The following is a 22,899-nucleotide window of genomic DNA, read 5'->3' as shown; positions in this document are numbered from 1 at the left end:
ATGTTTCGCGGCAGGCCTGACAGAGCGAGCGGGCTGAGTCGACGAGCGGAGCTCTGGAGCGAGGAGCAGATCAAACGAGCAGAAGTCGCAAGAGGCGTGATTCTCGACCGCGGGCGAGTGCGGAGGGCAGCCGCCGGGAGCTGAGGGCGGGCTGGTGTAACTGACGGGCAGGGCGGCAGGGCAGGGCGGCGGGCAGGACAGACGAAGGTGGAGAGAGGGATGCAGTGAAGAAGGCGAGCGAGTGCGGCTCGGTGTAGCCAAACAGACGGCCGGTCACCTACCTTGTTAGTTACCAGCCTGTCTACTCGTCGCGCGCGCGCTGGGCGTGGTGGCTGGCAACTCACACGGCAGCCAGGCTGCGAGAGGCTGGGCACGCACTGTCCAGCGATGCGCACATTACCCGCCGCTTGGGCCGCCATCCCGAGCGGCGACGTCCAACCTTTCGTACCCTTTTGATGCCAGCGCACCCTCTCGCCCCCAATTGGGCCGGCAATATACAACCCCTCGGGCTGTCGTGCGCGCGCGTCAGGCGCCGACCCCGACCCCGTCTATTGGACGCGTCGTCTCCGGCACTCTCGTCGCTTCTGCCGTGCCCGCGTCCGCGCGAGCGTCGACATCCAAGTCATGTTTTACCAGTACACCTCCTTTTTTTTTTTTTTTTTTTAAACGCTCAATCCATTCGCGCTGGACTGACGTGTGTGTGTCACCCGTCCACCCCTAAAACCGTCTTTGTCAGTACCACGGTTCGTCTTATACGCACTGTGGTAGTAGTCTCCATCACAACATACACAACACTCTCTTCCACTTCCCCGTCTATGTTTCCTGCCCTTCCACCCGCAATGTTGGTGAACGGCTATTCAAGAAAAGTCACCCCCCAGTTTCGCCACCGTCCATCTTTATGTGACAACCGACATGGTCCGTAATCAATATACCGAGGTTTGACGGAGGCACTCGACGATCGATTCCATTGGACTTTGTACAGACAACATACCTTGCTCTATCCTTGCCAGTGCACCCGCGGTTGAACATTGCGACGCTGCGGATTACCCAAACTGGAATCTATGCCTACGATGGCGCTGATCCATCTCATACCCCGCATAATCCCCCTCACGGAGGTTTTGGAGAGGTTCCCGTATTGATACTATAAATTGCACTCGAATGCGTGCTCTGTCCCTCTCGCCATTCCAACAGTCGACCCGTCTTTTCCAATCTTTTACCCGTTCGTAGCGCAAGAAACCATGACCAAAGGCGAGCTGCAGGACCTAGATAAGCATGGCAACACGCATGTCGAAAACGTGGTCGACCCCGCCTTAAACGACGAGCTAGCCCAGCTCAGCCCCGAGCAATATGCGGCTGCAGAGAGAAAGTTGATCTGGAAACTTGATCTGAGGATCATGCCCTGTCTTTGGCTCATGATTGTACTCAAGCAAGTACATACTTTCACCGTCTCCTAGCGAGGTACACTAATAGGTTGAGCCAGCTACCTTGACCGCAATGCACTTGCCAATGCCAGGATTCAAGGCATAGAAGAGTCTTTGAACCTCAAAGGATCTCAGTTCAATACTGCGATTTCAGTCCTCTTTGCAGGATATATAGCTCTGCAAATTCCATCTAACCTTATTCTTACACGAGTGAGGCCAAGCTTGTATCTGGTAAGTTTAAACTACGCAGTCAAAATACGAAGGAATGGAAGCTAACAGAGGCTAGCCCGGCTGTATGGCTGCCTGGGGCGTAGTTTCGGGTTTAAGCGCCGCAGTGCATAACTTCGAAGGCCTGGTGATTGTGAGGTTCTTCCTTGGAATGGTTGAAGCGTAAGATAACAGCTCCTTTTTGTTCTGGTGACCTACTAATTGTCTTGCAGCCCATACTTTCCTGGGGCATTACTGTTACTCTCCAGCTGGTATACCAAGCGAGAATTGGCACTGAGAACCTCAGTACTTTACTCGGGGAGCCTGCTTGCAGGCGGTTTCGGAGGCCTTGTTGGCGCAGGTGTACAATCGGGACTTGATGGATCAAGAGGCCTTGACTCCTGGAGATGGCTGTTTATAATCGAGGCCAGCCTCACTGTCTTTGTAGCTCTATGTTCTATGTAGGTACATGACCTCAACATGTTTGGTGCTCCCTACTGACGACTGTAGGCTGATTCTCCCGGACTATCCCCATTCAACCAAATCACTTAGCCCTTTGGAACGTGCCATTGCTGTCCGTCGGATCCAAGTAATGGCATCAATATCCGACGAGAAGAAAGGATCCGTGCTCTATGGTCTGCGTCTCGCCATCACCGACTACAAAGTATGGCTGCTCTCCCTGATGATGATTGCTAAAACATCTGCGGGTGCCGTGATGTCTTTCATTCCGACTCTAGCAGAAACCTTCGGGTATGGCAAGGTAGAGACTCTACTCCTTGTGGCACCTCCGTACGTCTTCGCAACCATCGTCGCTCTCGCAGTGTCGTACAGCAGCGACAGATTCTCGGAGCGCGCATACCATGTCGTCATTCCTATGGTGTTTGCTATGGCTGGCTACATTATGGCGGCATCCACGTTGGCGCTGCCAGCACGTTACTTGTCACTTTTCCTCATGCTAGCGGGGCAATATGGTAAGAGTGGCGCCCTCTCTAGAGTTGGTTACAACATACGTTAACCGTTAGGATAGGTCCGTACAACGTGGCACTCGCTTGGATCTCTAGCACTATTCCGCAGCCACTTGAGAAGCGCTCGGCAGCCATCGCGATCATCAACACGATCGGGAACATTGCGCAGATCTATTCGCCCTACTTCTACTTCGACGGGCCGCGATATTACCAAGCCATGATAGCCAACGCGTGCTTCTGCCTCGCCTGCCTGTGTGCCACGCTGATATTGCGGTGGTGCCTGTTGTGGGAGAACCGGAAGCTTGCGTCTGCCGAAGCCAACGAAGTGCAGGAGCCCGACAACGGGCGGATAGACGAGAAAGGCTTCAGGTATCTCTTGTGATGACACGATTCGGGGGGTTTCCTAGGCCTGTTTCTATGGCACGACGTAGTCACTCATTTTATGGCGGAGTCTGTACAACGGGGTGGGAGGACAAGAGGGGCAGTGATTACGTGCCCCTCGTGAGCAACTCATGCAACCACGAGCACAGCCTCTGGATCCAGCTACCGAGCCATCTGTAGGGAGCGACTTCAAGGCACTGCGTACATAGCTAGATGCTCCTATAAGCGAGACAGTAGTTCAATTCGGCGCCATTTGGCATGGTTTTGCTTCCACCGAAGACGGCTCACCGTGGAACGTGAATAGCAATATAAGCCGCGCAGGAACGTGGAAGCATCCAGGCATTGTTTAGCGAAGCCGTGCCTCGATCCCAGCTTTTGTGCGACCAAGATCCCCCATGTAGGGATAATGAATGTGATCTTCACGGATCTTCGAAACGGCTTGACGTAAAAGGGACCGTGCGATGGGCAAAAGTGCACTCCAGCTCGCTCATGAAGGGCTCGGGCGTCGAGCAGGTATTCGGTGGTGGGAATTGCTGGTTATGCATGCAAGTGGACTCGAGCCACCACCCCAGACTGGTCTCCATATGACCCCGCGGCACCGACCCTAGTCCATCCATTTCCAACCACCCGCCGCCCGCTCCCGCTCCTTCACCTTTCACCTGCTGCTCCCTCTCCTCGTCCGACTGCGCTCCATTTCCGGCAGATAGCGCGCCAGGCCTAGCGCGACACGGCGTAACCACCTGCGCAGCGCTCACGGCAACGAAGCCCAACGTCATCGCCCTATGCGCCCTTCATTGCGAATCTTCCGCACCCAACAGATCTCGCCTACGCTTCTCGTGCCCTGAAGACGACCCTCATCTCTCCACGCCTCGTCCTCCCTCCCGCCCGCCATCCCCTTGCCGCCGATACATCGTGCGACACGCTTACCACGCACTGCATTGCGCCCTGTCAGACGTCCGACTCCTAGCAGCAACATACTCCGAACGCCTGTCTCGCCCAGTCCACTCACAAACCCGCGACGCAGCCCCGAGAAGCTCTTGGTTTGCACCCCACAATAGCCCCGGAACTTCCCCGGAGTCGTCTCGAGCTGACCGAGACATCGGACAGATATCCCCATCGACTGTCACGCCTCGCGCCTGCCCTCTACCCGCCGCGCCGGAACCTTCCTCAGCACGGGGTTTAAGCTCAACCTTGGGCCCGAACCACTCCACCCTCTACCCACCGCTTCGTCATGAGCTCTGCATTCGAAGACGAGGACCTCTCCTTGTCCATATCCAACTCGAATCCGCGTCGCAGTTCGAACAATGGCGGCCCCAGCAATGGGCCGCTTCCCCAGAGGTCGCGTCAAGGCCAGGCTTCACAAAACAAGCAAGATACGGCTTCGGTTGCTCGGGTAAACCAGCGACTCGGGCAGTATCACGTCGTAAAGACGCTCGGAGAAGGCTCGTTTGGTAAGGTTAAGCTGGCTGTGCACCAAGTCAGTGGACAGAAAGTAGCGTTGAAGATCATTGCGCGCAAAAAGTTGGTTACGCGGGACATGGCCGGGAGAATCGAACGGGAAATTCAGTACCTACAATTGCTGAGACATCCCCATATCATCAAGCTGTAAGTTCTAAGTGGATGACGCGGCTGAGCAGTCTGCCCTGTTGACGCCTGACTTCAGTTATACCGTGATTACCACGCCTAACGAGATCATAATGGTCCTCGAATATGCGGGTATCGAGCTGTTCGACCATATTGTCGCCAACGGGAAAATGAGCGAGGACAAAGCTCGCAAATTCTTTCAGCAAATTGTTTGTGCTGTGGAGTACTGTCACCGACACAAGATCGTTCATCGTGATCTGAAGCCAGAGAACCTTCTTCTGGATGAGAATCTTAACGTCAAGATTGCCGACTTTGGTCTGAGCAACATTATGACGGACGGAAACTTCTTGAAGACCAGCTGTGGCAGCCCCAATTATGCGGCGCCTGAGGTTATTTCAGGAAAATTGTATGCCGGCCCAGAGGTAGACGTTTGGAGTTGTGGTGTCATCCTCTATGTCCTGCTCGTCGGTAGACTGCCCTTCGACGATGAGTATATTCCGGCTTTGTTCAAGAAGATTGCCCAAGGCAGCTACACAATACCGAACTACCTTTCATCCGGAGCAGGGCGCCTTATCAAAAAGATGCTAGTCGTCAATCCCGTGCATCGTATCACTATCGCTGAGATCAGGATGGACCCATGGTTCAACAAGGACCTTGCGCCTTATCTGCAGCTCCCGGCCGAGGAATTTTTCGATACAGGTGTTGACCCGAACAAAGCTATTGATCCACACAATCTGGGCCCGGCAAGGCCTGCCCCCGTGGTGCAGCAACTTCACGACACTGTCGTCAGCAAGCTCGGCAAGACGATGGGTTACGCGAAGGATGACGTGCAAGAAGCCCTGGCAAGAGATGAGCCGAGCGCCATCAAAGACGCATATCTCATCGTTCGAGAAAATCAGATAATGAAGACAAACCGTGAGTGTGTAGTTGTTCCGTTTAAAGTATAAGCGCTAACGATCATTAGCTCTGTTGTCTCAAGAGAGTTGTCTGCAGCCATTCCTGGCCACGTCCCCGCCAAACTACGATGCAAGGTCTCCCATGTCACCAATCACGCAGCATATGGCACCACCACAACCACCGACATCCGCGGTTCAGAGCAGCAACGAAAGGCCTAGGCACGGTTCCACTTCGAGCAATCAAACCAACGTCACCGACTACCGTACTCCCGTCAGTACCATTGCTATTTTACCGAGCAGCCTCCCTGACTTCCACCGTGCCTACATGGCCGGGCATCCAAAGCCGAGGTCCTCGCCCGAACCATCTTCACAGGGAGACATCGCCGTGGCGGACACATCAATCGCGCAAACCCCCCAACAGCAGGCTGCGACTGCTCGACGCCTGAAGCCTCACACTCGTTCCCGCGCAGAGCTGGAGAAATCGGGTATGAAGCCCGAGGCTATGACGCCCATCCCAGCGAAGAAGCCGCGGCCAACCAAATGGCAATTCGGTATCCGGAGCAGAAATCAGCCAGCGGAAGCCATGTTAGCAATTTACAAAGCATTGCGAGCAATGGGTGCTGATTGGGAGGTGCCAACCTCAAGAAAACCCGGTGGCGGCAGTAATAGCGCAGATGCATCTCCTGCTATCTCAAGAAGCGCATCGCGTTCAAGGAGCTCTTCTACGGGATCATTGGGGGAGCGTGGGCATCATGATGGCAGCTCCTCTGAGTCTGAATCTGACTTGAATGGAGACTCTGGCGATGGTGAGAGCGGCCTCCGTGTGCGCAATGACGCGGACTCTGGCTCTAGATCAAGAGGCCGGGCACGAAAGGCCTATGGTCTTTGGAACGACTGGGGGTACCAAATACCGGAAGATCCTTGGGTTATCAATGCGCGTTTCCGCAAGGAGGGCATGTTCCCACCAGGCATTGCCCACCCCTCTTCCAGTCACTCCTCGCGTGTCGACTTGCACCACGAATATCAATCTCGCAGTCGTTCGTCTAGCCTTGCTGGGGGCGTTCTGATCCACCATGACGACTCTGGTAGCAACAGCTATGCAGGTCCCGGTTCGACATCTTACCCGCAAAGCAAAGGCTCCAGCGCGGCAGCATCCATGGCGGGCGAGGCTCTGAACCAAACAGAGGCAGATCAGGCTTGCTACGTCTATCTGACCATTCAGCTGTATGGCATCGAGCCCGGCTTTTTCCTGGTCGATTTCAAATGCGCTGGTTATGAGCGACTAATCCCAACGTTGATTCGTGAGATAAAAGTGAACAGCAGAGATGGGCGCGAGGAGTGGCGACGTCTGGGCGATGGCGAGGAAGTGCCACCTACTTCCGAGGATGGAACCGAGACCGAGACGAGACAGAGGGTCGAGTCTCTCGGAGCTGGGCGGGCGAGTGATGAGAAGAGGGCTACGAGTTCCTTCCCATTCTTGGATGTCGCTGGCAGGCTTATCATACAGCTTGCTGAAGCAGATTAACGCGATTAGATGGGGATGTGGCTAGTATTGACCTACTGTGTTTATAGGCGTCCTGCCTGTAGTCAAGGACGAGACTGTCGTAACGGGCCTGCTACCCGTGTATTTTTGCCTCAGAATAAATTGGCTCTGATGAAGATATGATTTTGACTTGTATTTTTGTCCATCTAATGGGAGTTTGATATGTTGAAATCATTGTCAGTGCTAGAACCGTTACCCACCAGTGTCATTTTACATCAGCTATGCTACGCGAAACACAACTATGCCGAACATGGGTATCATCGATGTATATTTTACTTTTTGGGGTGGAGAGGAGAGGTGTTTTGAGCCATTGGTGGCAGTGGCGGCTGAAGGTGATAGAATCGATCAACTCCTTTCCTTTTCCTCGAGCTCTTTCAAGCGCTCGACAAGACGCTCCCTCAGGTAGGGGCTCAGTCCGAGACTAGAGTCACAAGTCAGCACATCCATTCCCAAAGCATTTGGACCCTCGGGGTCCTCAGTCACTCACATTCCCTCGCGCGTGCAGATGCGATATGTGCCGGCATCTTGGTAGTTGCCATTCAAGCCGACAAACTGGCCAGCGCCATCCACCTCAACGCTACCAAAGATATCCTCTGGCCAGGCAATGCGGCCATAATCAGGTGGGTTCCTCAGGTCGCTAACATGAACCCAGCCGCCCCTTCCGGCACCACCGGCACCGCCCTGGGCGCTCGCGCCGCCGGCACCATCTCCACCCGCGCCTCCACCGCCGCCGCTGCTGGAGCCGCCGCCGACGCGGTTGCTGGGGCGCGCGCGCTTCGCCTGCTGTGACGGGTGGTTGGGGGGGAAGAAGGCGCCGCCGGTGCCGAGGGAGGAGCCGGCCGTGGAGGCGTAGGCGGCGGCTTGGGCTTGGACGTTGGGGTCGCGGGTCGCGTGGACGTGCAGCACGGACTGCAGGATGCCGAGGAAGGTGGGGTTTTCTTTGAAGGTGGTGGGGGTGGGTGGGAGTTGGGTTGTGGTGCCGATGGCGAGGGAAGGTGTGGGCGGGCTCGTGGGCAGCAGCGATAGGATGTGATGCGTGTTGGTGGAGGAAGGGAAGACATACTGGTACAGTGGCGGTGGGTTAGCATAGTGCTCGCTTGATAGGTACTGTGGTAATGTAGGTATTGGAGATGGAGCTTACAATGTCCGGGTTGCTTGAGAGGGTCGACACGCTGCGGAGACAAGTCAATGCGCGGGGGGCTGCGCGGTGGGCGAGAGAGCGTGATGAGCGGAGCAGCAGCATGGCGGGCGGTTCAATTGTGGTTGTGTATGTATGTAGTAAGGTGATGGAGTAGAATTTTGGTGATATCATTGATGGAACATTAGGTCTCGGGCCTCGTCAGGACCAAACCACGTCTTCCATTCTCTTCCTTCGACGCGCGCACCATCCATCACTTCTCACCTCTGCGGCGCAATCTAGACCATCATGACACTCACGTCCTCCGATGCACGGAGATTAACCCATACGAGTCGCCGGCTCAACAATTGCCTATCCGTCGGTCAGTGCATCAGCTGAATTTTCCGACTTCGGCGTAGCGCCGATCACCGTTTTTGCTGTAGCTGAGATAGAGTCACACTGAGAGAATTCATCCGCCTTTTTTTTGCTTTTCTTGACCCCGAATTCGTGCTGCCATGGCCGGTACTGATGCCCAGTCATCGCGTTACTACCCCCGGGATCCCGTCGATGTTGACAAGCACGGCCAAGTGACTGGTGAGGACCGAGAGCTCGGCCGGGCCGCCGTCGATGTAGACCGCATCGAAAAGGTCTACAAGTGAGTCTCACAGCCTACCTCCCGGAACTTTGTCTGACCTGGAATTAGAAAGCTGGACCGGCGTATCATTCCTGGTTGGTACCTGCTTCATTCTTTCCTTGCCCCGTCAAACTGACAATAAATCCAGCCTTCTGGGTCCTCTATTTCCTTTGCTCTGCCATTCGTTCCAATGTCGGCCTTGCACAGACCATGAACAGTGCGTCTGGCCATGACCTTGGTACCGTACTGCACATGACATCCAAGCAGACATCGACCGGCCTGGCGTTGTTCTACGTCTGCTATGTCATTTTTGATTGTCCCTCCAACTTGATCATGTCGAGGCTCAGCCCGCATGTATGGATGAGCAGAATCGTCATTGGGGTTGGCATCATTGGCGCCTGTATGACTGCAATGAAGGCAGAGTGGAGCTTCTAGTGAGTCTTGCCATGGACCCATCAGCTGTCATGGTCTGACATAAGCACAGTCTGCTTCGATTGCTCCTTGGTATCGTCATTGCAGGCATGTGGCCGGGCATGTCTTACTACCTCACGCTGTTTTACCCGCCGTCTAGAACCGGCAAGCGAATCGGGCAGTACTTTACCGCCTCTCAAGTTTCCGCTGCCGTAGTTGGTCTCGTATCAGCTGGTTTCCAGGAAATGGACGGAGACCGCGGACTTGTAGGCTTCCAGTGGATGTTCCTGGTCTATGGTATCATCACCATTGTCATGGGAATTTCTCTGCTTTGGTGGCTGCCTGATAGACCAGTTGCTCCTGGACAGACTAGAGACAGGTCTGGATGGAGGAAGTACATCCCTGAAAGCAAACCGGCTCTTACGGGCGAGGATGCTAGGATCCATTACGAGGACTTGACTAGAGTGTATAACCACAAGCCGTGGACTCTCAAGGATCTCTGGCGCGTCCTAATCGACTGGCGTTTATGGCCACTGACCATCATGTACTTTGGGGTGGTGGGCGTGGGCATTGGCGTCCAGTTGTATGCCACCATCATCATCAAGGGCATCAACGAGGACCTGACAGGCGTGCAGCTGTCACTGCTAACCGCACCAATCTGGATCGTAAGTGGCTTACACAAGCTCACTTACCACGGGCCATGCTGACAAAACCCCGCGCTAGATGGACCTCATAGCCATCCTTATAGTGACGCCCATATCCGACCGCTTCCACCACCACCGCGCGCTTTTCTTCTCCCTCGCAACGCTGATCCAAATCGCCGGACTGCTCGTGACGACATTCGCGCCCCCGCATCCCTACCCCTGGGCGCGCTATGGCGGACTCCTAATGGTCGGCTTCGGGCTCGGGCCGACAGTCCCTCTAACCATGGCGTGGACGAATGAAATCTTCCAGCCACGGCACGGCGAGGTCGGCGTAGCAGCCGCGTCGGCCCTGGTCTCCGGCCTAGGCAACCTAGGCTCCGTCCTCACGACATACGCGCTTTATAGCGGGTGGCCGGCGGATGCGCTGGGCAAACACAAGTACCGCAAGAGCAACTTGGTCATGATAGGGATCCTGGGCGCGAGTATTATTGCGGCGGGAGTCATGTTTGTGGCGCTTAGACTTACGGGAGGCATTAGAGGGAAGAAGGTCAGTGCTGGAAGTTCAGTGAGCGAGGGCGAAACTGTCATTGCTGATGGCGCGGCGAGGAGGGAGGTCCAGCAGAGGGGCTTGGGGAGGTTGTGGTGGTTTACGAGAAGGTAGTGACGCGTGGCAGTGACGCGCGGCGGAGGGCTGGGTTGTTTGTTCCCTTCCCATTGCCTAGCAGCCTTCACAATCTCTAGATAATCTCTGGTTTTCAATAAGAAAAACGAATATTCCTGTATCTCAAGGGGTTGTTAACAGGCGATTGATCGTTTTCGAGCATCCATGTCGTCACACCCATATAGGCCTGCTAGAAAAACTAACTTACGAAAACCAAAAGTGGTCTGATTCTTCCTTATCGCTCGCCCCAGCTACAAGCTTCAACTGCCTGCGTCTGCTTTTCCCCCTCTTCTATGCTCTAGTTCGGCAACTACTTCCAACAAGCATCTAATAGCACACGCACAGCTGCAGCACACAGGGTAGCATGACTATAATAAAGCAGCAGCCGCGCCAACCCTGCCGCACTTGCACGAGAGAAATTAAAGCGTAGGCCCAGCACGCACACCCAAAACACCAACGTCGCACAGCCGCCTCACCAACAAAAATTTCCGCCACGGCACCGGCTTCGCCGTATAACAGGTCTCGTGTGCGAGCGTCGTGCCGCATATACCGTATGACAGACACATGTTCGAGCCCGGAAACTGGGTTGCCCTGCCGTGCCCAGCGGCCGGGGTTCGTGTGGGGCCCAGAGTGCCGTCCCATGGTGCTGGGAGCATGGGTGCTGGGCCCGGGGGCTCGACTCGCCTCCACTTGCCCGAGGCTCGCGGTAATTGTTCGCTAGGAAATTGGGTATGCATGTTGTGTTGGTTCTTGTGGTTTTCGGTAATTTGATGTGGCGGAAACCATGCGTGCCACGTGCATTAGATGCAGGTACGTTGAAGGCATGTATAACGGATCCTAGTCTTTCATTAAATTGGTATCTTTGTTTCGAAACCATACACCGACATTTCTAGCCGCATATCGGAGATGTGCGTGAACAAAGTCTCAGTGTTCAAGCGTTAACCACCACTCAAGGCGGAGGCCACTGAACTCAGACCTACGACCACTTAAATCATAATCAACCATGATCTCGTGATGCTGACGGTCTTCCAAAACATCATAAACTCCAGATCTTTCAACAAGGAAAGCACACTGTAATAGCGACAGACAATCCCGCGTCTAATCCCACTCAGCCAACACTTTCTCTTTCACCAAAGTATTAACAATTTTTCTCCAAGCATTTAATCTACTTCGAGATGCCCTTCTCAGGGTCTGCACTGATGTTCTCCACGTTCTTTGTATGTCTCTTCTCACCGATGTTCGACATCATGCGTGGGTCAGCGCTCGAGTTGCGCCTGCTCTCATCATGCATGTGGTGCTCCTCTGTCTCCTCGTAGTTGATGAGGAGCTCGCCGTTCTTTCCGTAGCGGCGAGGCTCGTTGCGTGCGACGCTTACGACGTTGAAGACGGACGTCGTCTTGTGGAAAATGGTGTCCATCTCCTCGAGCGAGCGGTAGGCCGTCTCCGGGTAGAAGAAATACGTCACGGGGACAATAAAGGCGTTGCTGAGGTGCATTAGCAGATGTGACTTGAGGGAGTGGAGTGAGGGTCGTGCTTACATGACGGCGAAGATAATGTAGGTCTGGTATCCAATAGAGGAGAAGGCGACGGGGGTGATCATGACAACCATGAAGTTAAACGCCCAGTTTGCGCTCGTTGACAGTGCGTTGGCGGGTGCACGAATGCGCAGTGGCACAACTTCTGCGGGATAAAGCTAGTTCTGTCAGTACGATCACGTACGAAATAATGGCGGTAGTTCTCATGTGGTTGCTCACCCAAGTCATACCAAGCCAGCCGACTGCGAAGAAGCTGTTGAACACAAACAAGAAGGTGGCGGACACGATACCTGCCGCGGTGTTGCGTTCGTCTGCCGTCTTACCCTCATTGATGGAGTTACTGATGGCCAGAACAACCATAGACAAGCTCATGCCCACGGCGCCAAAGAGCATCAGACTGCGGCGGCCGACTTTCTCGATGAGGAAGACAGGGACCCAGGAAACGAGGAAGTACTCGGTGCCATTGCAGGCAGCCAGAATGCGTGAAATGAAGGGGCTGAGGCCAACATAGTTCTCATAGATATTGGCGGCGTAGTACCTGATAAGTTGGTCAGTGTTTCCTTTCTTGCACAAAATAAACCATTTACCGGCGCTAGGAAACGTACGTAATCAAGTTGATGCCCGATATTTGCTGAAACATCTGGTTAACGTAGGCAAGAACAGTACGGTGTAGATGCCGGTCTTTGCCCATCGTAAATAGATCACGGAAGCTGCCCTGTTCCATTTCGAGGACGGTATCCTTGATCGCTGTGAACTCGCTCTTGATGTAAGCATCGCCACTGAAATTCTATTAGCCTAGCCCTGAGAAATACCGGGGGAGTTCTTTTTGCTTACGGTTCACACTCGTTTAGAGCGCAAAGAACCTCCAAGGCCTCGTCTTCCTTGCCCTTGAGGATCAACCAACGCGGTGACTCAGGCAGATCCAAGATGAAGATCAGAATTATGAGCGCAAACACAATTTGAAAAGCAATTGGAAACCTCCAGGAAACAGTACTAGGTTCCAGGTAGGAGAACCCAAAATCGATCCAGTAAGAAAGGCAGACACCGCCTGTGATGAGAGCGCCCTCGATCATCACAAGAACTCCACGGCGATGCGATTTACTACATTCTGACTGCCAGGTAGGGACGGTGGATGTGTTTAATCCGTTGCCCATGCCAGTGATAATACGCCCGACAATAAAGTGAGGGAGGCTGAAAGCGGAAGTCTGCAGAGCCGCGCCGACAATCATGATGGCTGAGCCGACGAAGATGGTCTTTCTTCTTCCAAGCATGTTGCCGACCCAGATACAAGCGATTGCGCCGCAGAAACAGCCGACATTGTATGATGCCACGGAAATACCTGAATGTGTATATTCAGTAAAATCCTTTGCTTACTCTGTGTGTCCAGTCTTTTGGTATGGGTAATTACCCTGAATAACTGATACGTGGTCATGTTCTGGGCCCTTTGGTGCTGCTTCCACGTCGAGTTCTGGAAAGACATTCAGAAATGATCGGAGGGTCAACAGCCCTCCCATCACCCCCTGGTCGTAGCCAAAAAGCCTAATTGTCTATAAGGGACTGTTGAGTGGTGGAGATTACAGGTGACTAACAAAAAATCCAAGCCTGCAATGATGCCGATCGCAACGTTGAGCTTCGTGCCACGCAAGCCGAAGTATCTGGAGCCGAACATGGTGCAGCCAGCGTGTCGACAGGGGTTCTCCTCTAAAGATCTGAGGGATGTTGGTTACTCAACGACGAACGCTCCAACATGGGCCGATCATTTTATATAGCGATGTTCAGTGACCAGTAAGACGGCTCTCGTACCGCAAATGTTATGGCAGCCCGAGGTGCTGAATGCGCGGCTCCACAAGAAACCCCCGCGGGGAGAGGAGTCGGAAGTGTGAATGACGTCGCGTGGGACATGGTGATGTGCAAAAAGTGGGAATGCGGACGGTCAATCCTGGGGAAAAGCTACGCTACTTGCCCGGCTTGCCGGATGTAGTAGGCCGACGGTCGTGTGCCTTCCGAGTTTTAGCGATGCCCGCTCGGCTTTCGACCACCAAGCCTCGTGATGTTTTCTTGCCCAACGCCCAGCTGACAGCTCAGGGGCGATCAAACGGCACGCTTCCTTCGGCTCCCAGGCAAACAGCCACTACTCCTAGTGCGCATGGACATTCCAGACTCCAGAGGTGCTTTTCGCTCTGCGCCGGATCTGCAGAGGCTCCCCCTCCCTTGGCCAATCCTCATCAGCCAAAAAAGCAACCAGCCAGAAAAACCCGTTACCTCGGAAATGACTCGCCGCAGACTCGTCGGATCCTGAGCCGTACCCGTACCCCGCTGCGAGAAAGACCCCCAAGGACCCTGTTGGCGCGGAAATTGCCTAGCGGTGTGGCAGCCCACCCAAGTCTAGGCTCCTTCCCAGGCCAACGGTATCGAGCCAAGATGTAACCCAGTCGCTCCACTTGCGCCTTGGTCTCGAGACTTGGTACGTACGCGCAGCCTGGCAGATGCGCAAGAGCCAAAGTGGAGTGCTTTGTTCCCCATGGAGGCCCCAGCCGCCCCACGACTAAGTCAGCCGGGGCAAATGGCGGTACCGGCTCAGCGTCATAGAGGCGCGTGCGGCTTTGATCTGGCTGGCCCAAGGGACGGTCGAGCGGCTGGCGCTGTCATCAGGCTTCCCGTCTCTCTGATAAATTCGCCCACCACCTCCGCGATTCAGCGGGTGAAGCGTCTTAACTCGCATCCCAAACCCTCACCCACACGTTCTGCTGGCATGTCGAAACAAAACGCAATCCACATAGAGTCGGTGGTGCCCATTGGGAAGATGGACGTTGTCAGGCGGTTTCAACTGTTCCGTCTGAGGTTTTTCGTCAAGCGGAAGCGGTCGTCCTTCTACTCGGTAAGTCCACTCACTGTGCTTTGCGGCACCCTCTTCCCTCGAATCCCAGCGAGCCATGTGCTTTCACGCTATGCGGATTATCGCGCATCGCTCGACCATTCTTGCTGATCATGTGGTCAGGCCCGTCAAATAGTCTGATCGTCACCGCCTGATCGGACGCATCGCACTTTACTGCCGAAATTCAAGGCCTTCAGCGCAGCGACCCTTTGCCTTCGGATCTTTAGCGTCTTTGACGCCCGCAAGGCCAGGCTGGGCTTATAGAACGCCTCGTGCCACGACTTAATCCCTTTCGGGGACCCCTTAGTATCATGCCGATACGTCTATAGCACCACAGGAATGGTGACTAGAAATGTTTAATATGGATATATGACCCAAGATGTCACTCCGCTGGGCGTCGCCTTCGGGGATATGGGAACTCGACGTATGCTCCTTGGCGTGCTGCGTCTTGCGGACATGGTGTATTTGATACCCCTAAACTCCAAGCAATCCACACCGGGAACGATGGTGGAGCTTCAACCGCTTCGTCTTAAACGTCAAGAGACGGGAACATCGAGACAACTCTTAATCGACTTTCAGAAATTTCTCGGAGCTCGGGGAACAATTTCACTAGAATCATATCTTTCCGGCTCTTTTAAGTTGAAAACGTCTGCCGTTTTGACCTTGCAGTGCGTCGAACTATCCGATCGAAAATAAACCTAGTCACTTTCAGCATTGACAAGCCCCACCGTCCTCTTTTATCATCGCCTTCCGATATATTTCAACTGCACCCTTGGCTGGCATCAACGGTCCTATTATTGAATCACTGGGAATATCACTTACCTGTTACTTCTTATCCACAGTATGTATGACCTGCACTTCGCATTATATGCCTGTTTGGATACCACGAAAGGCTAAGGTTTAAACTGGGCTTCTGCATTTTTTATGACGAGGTACGCTACCACAGAAGCTTGAGGCATCGATGCCTATGCTCGCTGCTGACTACATCGCAAACCAGAAGACCGAAGAAACCACCTTGAAATGAAGCCAAAGCAATCTATCGCTTTGGTCTACCCCTGAAGAACCGTAAACCATGAATGCCGCAAGAGAATCGACATGTCCATGATGGACACTCTTGAGTCGTGAGTGATCCAGGCAAACTCCTAGGAGCAAGCAGAGAAAGATCCATCTACCAGCCACCGGCGGTCACCTCAGCGGCACCAGCACCAGCATCCCAACCACCAGAAGCAGCACCGTTAGTATCGCCATTGCCCCAGTCTCCAGTAGCACCGGCGTCAGCACCACCAAAGCCAGCAGAGTCGCCAAAACCACCGCTGCCATCACCGTCTTCCACAATCTTCTTGCAGCGCTTAACGGTGTGGCCCATCTCGCCGCAGTTCTTGCACTGGACCTTCGACCAATCCGTGGGCTTGGGGCAGTCACGGGAGAAGTGGCCCTTCTCCTCGCAGTTGCGGCAGGTGGCGTTGTCCGGATTACGAGGCTTGTCACACTCCTTCGACATGTGGCCTTCCTCACCGCAGTTACGGCAAGTCATGACCGGGGCGTTGGGACAATCGCTGGAGAAATGGCCCACTAGACAGACTGTTAGCAAGAGCTTGGGCGTAAATACGGAAACATGAAGGCTTACTCTCATGGCACTTGCGGCACTCGACTCCCTCAGCTGAGCGGGGGTCCGGGCAGTCCCTCGAGTTATGACCGCGCTTCTTGCAGTTACGGCAAGCATAGGGGTCCTTGCGCTCCTGTTGACAGTCGCGAGCACGGTGGCCAACCTCCTCGCAGATGGCACACTTAACCTCGGCGCGGTCGATGGGCTCCTCCTTCTCCTCTTTACAAAACTTCCCGACGTGTCCCAACTGACCGCAGTTGGCGCACTTCGGAACCATGCGATCCTGGATGAAGCCAGCATCACCAAGACGCTCAATGTTCTCCTCGGGGGTTTCAGGCCAACCAGGAACGGAGTTCTTGCGCTTGGGCTTTCCTGAGAAGTAGAACCCCAGGACGTACTTGCAGTCGATCTTGCCGGTGAAGTTGACAATGGTCATGACATCAGAGACCTCTCTCTCAAGAGCGATGAGGTGCACATTCATCTTGTCATCACGAAGGGTCTTCTCAAGCATGGCCAAGTCGACAGAAGCCTTGTTGGCAATCAGCGCCTTCGCGTAAGCCTTCAGCGCCTGAGCCAAAAGTTAGTGGAGTCACCGGTAAACAGTGGTGATGCCTTACCTCTCTGAAGTCGTCGAGATCCTTGTTCTCATCCGCCTTCTTCAGATCCTCCCAAGCTTCCTCATCGGTCTTGTCAGGAATACTGCTATAGTCCATCGCACGGTTCTCCTTGCACTCGGTTGCCTGGTGACCTTCCTGCTTGCAGTTCTTGCAAACGACGGGCGGCTTCTGAGGACACTCGGCGGCAGGGTGGCCAGTCTCCTTACAGATGCGACACTCGCCAGTGAAGGGGCGATCAACCTTGGGGTTGGTACAATCGGCCTTGTTGTGGCTGTTCGACAAGTTAGTTTGTGGACGAGCAACAGTGGCTTGAGTTACGTACCCGACTTCGCCACAGTTGAAGCACTCGCCGGTCATCTTCTTGGGCTCCGGGCAATCGCGAGCGAAGTGGCCTTCCTCGCCACAGCTATGGATTGTTAGCTGAGAATCAAAGGCCACGGTTTCGGAACACTTACTTGCGACAAGCACCACCGTCGCCGCCATCCTGACCTCCACCAAAGCCAGCGTCACCCCCGAAGCCGTCGGCATCACCCCCGAAGCCAGCATCGCCTCCGGAGCCGGCATTGCCGTTGCCCCAGCCGTCATCTCCACCACCAACAGAAACGCCGCCGGCGTCGGCCTGCCAGGCGTCGGCTCCAGCTGTATGCGCGATAGCAAGTTAGCTTGACGTTACCGACGGCGAACCAAAGTCAATGAAAGGGTGACTTACAATCGTTCCAGCTCATGGTGGATGACTTGTTCGTGTGAAGTTGAAGTCTGTTCGAGAAGCTGTCTATTGGAGGGAGGTCTTGTCAGTGGCCGTGAGCTTCCAACGGTTGTCAGACAAGCAGGCAAACGAGCTGCCTTCTAGTTCAAACAAAGAGGAACAAGGGATGGCAACTTGGCTCGTTGCTTTGTTAAGGCAAGCGAAAGACAAGTGATTGGAGTTGTTGTGTGGTGGAGCGGGACCTGAGTGTGCGGGAGGGCGGGGTTTTAAGGACGCCGCGAGCTATGACGGCACTTACGAAAAGAGAAGGCGCGAGCGACCGGACTGAACGCAGCTCGAGCTTTTGGACTGAGCGACGTGAGCGGGTTTCACTAGGAGCTCCCTAGCGAAGAGAGGAAGATTGGTCGCGTGGGTTGAAGGGTGTAGAGAGAAAGAGGTCAAGCAGCTGGGGGGAGGGGGTGGGGGAGAAAGGGGAAGTCGACGAAGATACCTAATAAGAAGCCGGCACGCCAGCAGATTGGAAAGGGAAGGAACGTCTATGCGGCAACGTCACTGCCACTTCCAACAACGCCGGCCGCTTACGACAATGCAGCCTGCGAATGCACCTTCCCGAACGCACCAAACCTTCGTTTGCATTCCATACTCTACCATCCCTACCCTTCCTCAGAGCCACTCCTACCTCGTAAACTCAATCAATGCACCAGCACCCTCGCGCCCTTTGAATCTAGCCTCGCGCTCGGGTTGAAAAAGTCATGTTTCACGTCGACGTCGCTTCTGTCCGTCTCCAACAACTCCAACTCAAACCTTCCTCCAAACAGCGCCGCCAACGTCAAAAAGATTTCTGCTCGCGCCAAGTTCATCCCCAAACATGCCCTAGTCCCCTTGCTGAAGTTCACAAGGTATTTCTCCAGCCGTTGCGCTCCAGGCTCCAGCCAACGTTCTGGCTTGAAGACCTTGGGTTCTGGAAACAGTCTCGGGTTTTCGTGAGTCAGGATAGAGGTCATGCCGACAGGAGTGCCGGCTGGGATAATATAATTGTTGAATACCAGGTCCTCGTTTGGGGCAATGCGGGTAAGGCGGGAGGTGATGCCATAGCTGATGCGAAACCCCTCCTTGACTACGGCATTAAGGTAGGGCATGTGTTCGAGGTCTCGAAGCGACGGTAGCTCTGCAGGGTTGGACGCAATGCCTTGAAGCTCTGCACGGAGCTTTGTCAGGATTGGCGGGTTGGCGAGTACATGAAAGGAGGTTGTTTTGAGGAATTGCGCTGTGGTATTGGAACCGGCCGCAACGATGGTAAGCGCTTCATCGATGAGACGTGGCACTGTCTTTTCCGAGGCTGGCAAATCGCTGTCAAGCAGCTCGTGGAATATGGAGTGACGCGTAGCAGTTTTGTTGTTTTCTCTCCGCCCATTCACAACAGGCATGATGTGGGCCACAATATTCTGCAATGAAAGCTGTCAGCGCACCTGCTTGGGATGCCTAACAAGATAATGACGCTTATACGGGGTAGAGGAAGAGATCCAGTTAAGGTGTTTATAGTATGTGTGTATGCTTTTAAGAACTTTCACTCATCCAGGACTTAGGCCTGTCGCTAAACAAGGAGTAGTGTGGACGGGGACAGACGTCGTTGGACTGTTGTAGAATGTTTGCACAACAGGTTCTCAAACAAGCAATAGAAACTTCGACTGAGCATGAACTGAACAGCAGAAACTGAAAGAAACTTGGGCACAGCCGGACCGCTACCTACTTTTCGGTAGTTCACCATCTGCAACATGTTCGAATCCAACCTTTTGAATTTCATCAACCACAACGACAGCCTCTTTTTAATCGGAAACAGATACGGCAACTGTTTGTTCAGCAGTGTAAACTCCGACATCTGTAGCTGTAATCTTAACCACTCAGGGGCAAACCCCGGACGATCCAGGAAGCCATAGCTTTTCCCAAAGCTATAATCCGTAATGATATCGGTCGTAAGGGACACGAATGCAGCCTCCAGGTTCACAGGCTCCTTACTCTCCCGAAATCCTTCGAGGCGGTGGCACATTTTCTCGATAGCTGGTATGATGGTGGCGGGTGCGAGCTTGGTGATAGACTGCTTGGAAAAGTAGGGATTCAACGCGGTACGACGCATGCGATGCAGTTCATGGGTGACGGTTGAGAAGACGCTGCTGCTGTTTGGAAACATTTTAGTCGACCACGCATACTTGTCGCGCTTCTTGCTGGGGCCGCTGTAGAGCACATCGTAGAAATCCGGGTCATCGATATGGAGCTCATACGGGTTGATGCGGATGATAGGCCCTGGAAGGCCTTCATTTAGGCTTTTCTTCCTGCTTCGATCGGGATTTCGAGACAAAGACTCCTTACCGTATTTTTGATGTAGCTCTCTGATATGAAATGTAAATTGCCCACGCTTGACGACGTCGAAATAGAATTCATAAAAAAGCGTAAGGGCAGCGAGCTTTGGTCCCGGAAAGCTCGCAAGTGGACTGAAATACAGACGATAAACGGCGCCCCCAAGAAGGTATAGCAAGACAAATGTTATACCAACGCATAGCGCTCGGGTAGGTTCAAGAAGCTCCGCCAAAGATGCCATTATGGTTCTGATGTTTACGTAGGCGGAGAAGGATGCAAGATGCAAGTGCCATCAAGCGAAGTGAGGGTCTATAGATAAAACAAACGAGGAGAATAGTTTGGTTCATTAATTCATTTCAGCTGAGTGGCGCGTGAGATGCAGAGTGGGGTCCAGAAACAAGCAGATCCAGCAGAGTCGACCAAAAGTATCAGGCTGATATGACATGCATTCAACTTGCAGGACCAGGCAAGGCCAACAAAAATGTTTTCTCAACCAATATGGTTGAAGCTGACTGCACTGATACGGATAGTTCTGCATATGAACATAAATAGCCGGCGCCAGGGAGTCAGCAACGTTGCAACCTTGACTGTTCTGAACTCGTGAGCTGAGTGCAGATACGAGAAACGCTAGGCTCTCTTCGTGGAGGTCTGACATTGGGAGGCCCGTTGTATGTGGCACTAGGAGCGTCATTCTGTCAGACTTGCCAAAAGTTCGTGCAGAAAGCCATCGTTTGCTCATACAGTTACTGGCCACGGCATTTAAGCTGCCCAGAAACTTCCGACTGGTAAAAGATGACTATTGGTATATCCGGACAAATTCTGCATAACCGCTTGTACTCTTTCACCTAATAAAAAGAGAAATATGATAAACAGTGAACACTGTAAGGAAATCAGTCTGTAGACGTCTCTTGAGTTGTACCAAGAAAATTCAAGGTTCATGGGATGTTTGTGTTTGGTTTCTTGCCGTAACAAATGGACCTGGTATCTTGTTAAGTCATTGCAAGACACCAAGCTAAATGAACTTACACGCTCGTGTATGCATGTACTTTTCGGTCTTTAAGACCTGTTCTTGCACGTGCGAGGAATACTTGGACCTCTTCAGGGGACCACTGCAATGAGTCAGTAAGCCCATCTTGCTACATCTTTACCATGACTTAGTTTACTTACTCCCATGACTCTGGTCAACAAGGCCATTGCCCAACCCTCGAGGCCCTGGAAACATTCTATTAAATGCCACTTGCCTACCTCTTTCAATTTTGGATCACTTGACCACGGGCCTACCGGCATTTTCATCCTATGCTCTGTAACTTCCTCGAAGCCAGCGTCAAGCATGTACTGTTTCTGAAGAGCCCAGATGCGGAAAGTTTTCCCATTCTTCTCACCAGCTTCCTCGAAGATGTTGCCCCATTCCTTGAAGATGTGGCCATCTGGAACTGTACCGTCGTCTGAAATCCAGGTGACGGAATACTCAACTTGTTCATACCATGCTCCGGGCTTAAGGTGCGCCATAACTTGGCTATAGAAAACTGGCCAGTCTGCAATGCACCCCAAGAGGCCGCGCGCATGGATGAAATCGAAAGAGTCTTTCTGGAATGTCCATTCATCGGAAGCATCATCAACTTCAAATCGTAGATTCGGGGGGACTGGATCAATGATTAGTTTCGCCTTGGCTGAACAGATTCAACTACTCACCCCAATTGGGCTGGATGGCAGAAAGGTCAGTTCCAACTACCTCTGCGCTAGGGTATTGATCCGCAAAGTCACTGCTAGATGAGTTCCCATCTGTTCTTTCATAATTACAACGACCTGTCGGCAAAACTCACATTGCCCATATCCCTGGGTAGGCAGTTAGCAGGATAGACTCTCTCCGCGGAGCAAGTATATGGCATACCTGTACCCGTCCCAACATCCAATACTCTCTGACAGCTATCAGCCCTCATAGCTACGCTATGGACAGTAACATAATTCACCTGTGGATGATCTGATATCGGCGCCCGGAAGAGTTTACCGTCCAGTAAAATCAAAAAGGTTTGGTGTGATAGGTCCAGTTGATCATTTTGTTGGTCATCATTGGGCCCCCTGAAGAGCTCACTTAGCACATTGAAGATTAAAACTCGGAAATAACTTGCCAATACGAGCCCTCTTTGTATTTGTGATATCTTCTGCCTGTATACCTTTGTTGGCCCAATCCTTGATGCAATATAATACTGGCTTACCATTCTCCACCGGATATCGGTATATGGTCGAAGCCAGAGAAGTCGTCTCAGTTGCGCTGCATCGTAAATAATCAGGCACTGCCCATCATACAATGACGGCATATACGACTCACAGGTCGTTGCCGTAGTTTGATTCGTATTCATCGATATTTTCATCCTGTAACCATTAATTAGTAAAAGCTGCTACTGGTTTGAATGGTTGTCTCACAATCGGAATATCGCTGACTTCTTGCGAGGACGGTAAACTCATGCTTGCAATGTATGCACTCAAGGACGCGGAATAGACAAAAGCAAGGGGTTAGATTGAGAGTAAAGGCGATCGAAAGCAACAGGTCCAACGGTAAATATAAGGTGCTCCAACAACCAAGTATTGCCTTGGACTGACTGCGCCGTCTGTGCCGTTGCGGCGTCTGGATTGAGGAAGAATGAAGTCGCATTCGCGCTGCAAATGCGGGGTGCCCAGCCTCAATATAAGTCCGCAAATGGGAAAACGATTGGTTCGTTGCTATGCCATTTTTCATCCAA

General features: G+C 53.2%; 11 protein-coding genes across 11 annotated transcripts; 5 read left to right on the top strand and 6 right to left on the bottom strand.

The window, feature by feature from the left end:
* The first annotated feature begins 1,081 nt into the window (after nucleotides 1-1,081).
* Nucleotides 1,082-3,084, top strand: K452DRAFT_74939 (uncharacterized protein). The gene is made up of 6 exons (XM_033547094.1): nucleotides 1,082-1,426; nucleotides 1,481-1,652; nucleotides 1,708-1,811; nucleotides 1,862-2,089; nucleotides 2,139-2,599; nucleotides 2,656-3,084. The coding sequence occupies exons 1-6, from the start codon at nucleotides 1,239-1,241 to the stop codon at nucleotides 2,973-2,975; spliced, it is 1,473 nt and encodes a 490-aa protein (XP_033395007.1). The 5' UTR covers nucleotides 1,082-1,238; the 3' UTR covers nucleotides 2,976-3,084.
* Nucleotides 3,085-3,606: 522 nt separating this feature from the next.
* K452DRAFT_320442 (uncharacterized protein) lies at nucleotides 3,607-4,130 on the top strand (the record flags this gene model as incomplete). Its single annotated transcript, XM_033544324.1, has 1 exon — nucleotides 3,607-4,130. A coding segment is annotated over one exon (523 nt), but the record flags the coding sequence as incomplete, so codon positions are not given.
* Nucleotides 4,131-4,205: 75 nt separating this feature from the next.
* Nucleotides 4,206-6,979, top strand: K452DRAFT_310737 (uncharacterized protein; the record flags this gene model as incomplete). Its single annotated transcript, XM_033543361.1, has 3 exons — nucleotides 4,206-4,579; nucleotides 4,638-5,473; nucleotides 5,523-6,979. 3 exons carry the CDS (start codon nucleotides 4,206-4,208, stop codon nucleotides 6,977-6,979), a joined length of 2,667 nt encoding a protein of 888 aa, XP_033395005.1.
* A 274-nt stretch (nucleotides 6,980-7,253) lies between these two features.
* Nucleotides 7,254-8,248, bottom strand: K452DRAFT_360547 (uncharacterized protein). Its single transcript, XM_033546346.1, has 3 exons — nucleotides 8,139-8,248; nucleotides 7,485-8,059; nucleotides 7,254-7,418 (listed from the first exon to the last, which is right to left on the bottom strand). Exons 1-3 carry the CDS (start codon nucleotides 8,238-8,240, stop codon nucleotides 7,343-7,345), a joined length of 753 nt encoding a protein of 250 aa, XP_033395004.1. The 5' UTR covers nucleotides 8,241-8,248; the 3' UTR covers nucleotides 7,254-7,342.
* A 352-nt stretch (nucleotides 8,249-8,600) lies between these two features.
* Nucleotides 8,601-10,655, top strand: K452DRAFT_289844 (uncharacterized protein). The gene is made up of 5 exons (XM_033540898.1): nucleotides 8,601-8,769; nucleotides 8,818-8,843; nucleotides 8,897-9,182; nucleotides 9,233-9,824; nucleotides 9,883-10,655. The coding sequence occupies exons 1-5, from the start codon at nucleotides 8,630-8,632 to the stop codon at nucleotides 10,462-10,464; spliced, it is 1,626 nt and encodes a 541-aa protein (XP_033395003.1). The 5' UTR covers nucleotides 8,601-8,629; the 3' UTR covers nucleotides 10,465-10,655.
* A 645-nt stretch (nucleotides 10,656-11,300) lies between these two features.
* On the bottom strand, nucleotides 11,301-13,698 carry K452DRAFT_320439 (uncharacterized protein). Its single transcript, XM_033544323.1, has 7 exons — nucleotides 13,589-13,698; nucleotides 13,408-13,538; nucleotides 12,834-13,338; nucleotides 12,605-12,778; nucleotides 12,219-12,537; nucleotides 12,003-12,157; nucleotides 11,301-11,948 (listed from the first exon to the last, which is right to left on the bottom strand). The coding sequence occupies exons 1-7, from the start codon at nucleotides 13,666-13,668 to the stop codon at nucleotides 11,630-11,632; spliced, it is 1,683 nt and encodes a 560-aa protein (XP_033395002.1). The 5' UTR covers nucleotides 13,669-13,698; the 3' UTR covers nucleotides 11,301-11,629.
* Nucleotides 13,699-13,795: 97 nt separating this feature from the next.
* K452DRAFT_74747 (uncharacterized protein) lies at nucleotides 13,796-14,688 on the top strand. Its single transcript, XM_033547088.1, has one exon. The coding sequence runs from the start codon at nucleotides 13,923-13,925 to the stop codon at nucleotides 14,424-14,426; it is 504 nt and encodes a 167-aa protein (XP_033395001.1). The 5' UTR covers nucleotides 13,796-13,922; the 3' UTR covers nucleotides 14,427-14,688.
* A 1,001-nt stretch (nucleotides 14,689-15,689) lies between these two features.
* On the bottom strand, nucleotides 15,690-16,281 carry K452DRAFT_289840 (uncharacterized protein). Its single transcript, XM_033540897.1, has 3 exons — nucleotides 15,872-16,281; nucleotides 15,784-15,806; nucleotides 15,690-15,715 (listed from the first exon to the last, which is right to left on the bottom strand). The coding sequence occupies exon 1, from the start codon at nucleotides 16,238-16,240 to the stop codon at nucleotides 16,043-16,045; it is 198 nt and encodes a 65-aa protein (XP_033395000.1). The 5' UTR covers nucleotides 16,241-16,281; the 3' UTR covers nucleotides 15,690-15,715; nucleotides 15,784-15,806; nucleotides 15,872-16,042.
* Nucleotides 16,282-16,882: 601 nt separating this feature from the next.
* K452DRAFT_74849 (uncharacterized protein) lies at nucleotides 16,883-18,119 on the bottom strand. Its single transcript, XM_033547090.1, has one exon. The coding sequence runs from the start codon at nucleotides 17,680-17,682 to the stop codon at nucleotides 16,984-16,986; it is 699 nt and encodes a 232-aa protein (XP_033394999.1). The 5' UTR covers nucleotides 17,683-18,119; the 3' UTR covers nucleotides 16,883-16,983.
* Nucleotides 18,120-18,495: 376 nt separating this feature from the next.
* On the bottom strand, nucleotides 18,496-20,399 carry K452DRAFT_328197 (uncharacterized protein; the record flags this gene model as incomplete). The annotated part of the gene is made up of 4 exons (XM_033544969.1): nucleotides 18,496-19,248; nucleotides 19,487-19,502; nucleotides 19,594-20,104; nucleotides 20,171-20,399. The coding sequence occupies 4 exons, from the start codon at nucleotides 20,397-20,399 to the stop codon at nucleotides 18,496-18,498; spliced, it is 1,509 nt and encodes a 502-aa protein (XP_033394998.1).
* Nucleotides 20,400-20,966: 567 nt separating this feature from the next.
* K452DRAFT_289833 (uncharacterized protein) lies at nucleotides 20,967-22,835 on the bottom strand. Its single transcript, XM_033540896.1, has 11 exons — nucleotides 22,583-22,835; nucleotides 22,488-22,531; nucleotides 22,375-22,430; nucleotides 22,288-22,324; nucleotides 22,129-22,237; nucleotides 22,050-22,077; nucleotides 21,982-21,994; nucleotides 21,851-21,921; nucleotides 21,326-21,801; nucleotides 21,185-21,267; nucleotides 20,967-21,136 (listed from the first exon to the last, which is right to left on the bottom strand). Exons 1-11 carry the CDS (start codon nucleotides 22,622-22,624, stop codon nucleotides 21,094-21,096), a joined length of 1,002 nt encoding a protein of 333 aa, XP_033394997.1. The 5' UTR covers nucleotides 22,625-22,835; the 3' UTR covers nucleotides 20,967-21,093.
* Between the last annotated feature and the right edge of the window lie 64 nt (nucleotides 22,836-22,899).

This window comes from Aplosporella prunicola, assembly GCF_010093885.1.
Source record: "Aplosporella prunicola CBS 121167 unplaced genomic scaffold K452scaffold_20, whole genome shotgun sequence".
NCBI classification, from domain to species: Eukaryota; Fungi; Ascomycota; class Dothideomycetes; order Botryosphaeriales; family Aplosporellaceae; genus Aplosporella; species Aplosporella prunicola.
The sequence above is the reverse complement of the archived record's forward strand: the minus strand, read 5'-3'. Positions and strand labels throughout refer to the sequence as shown.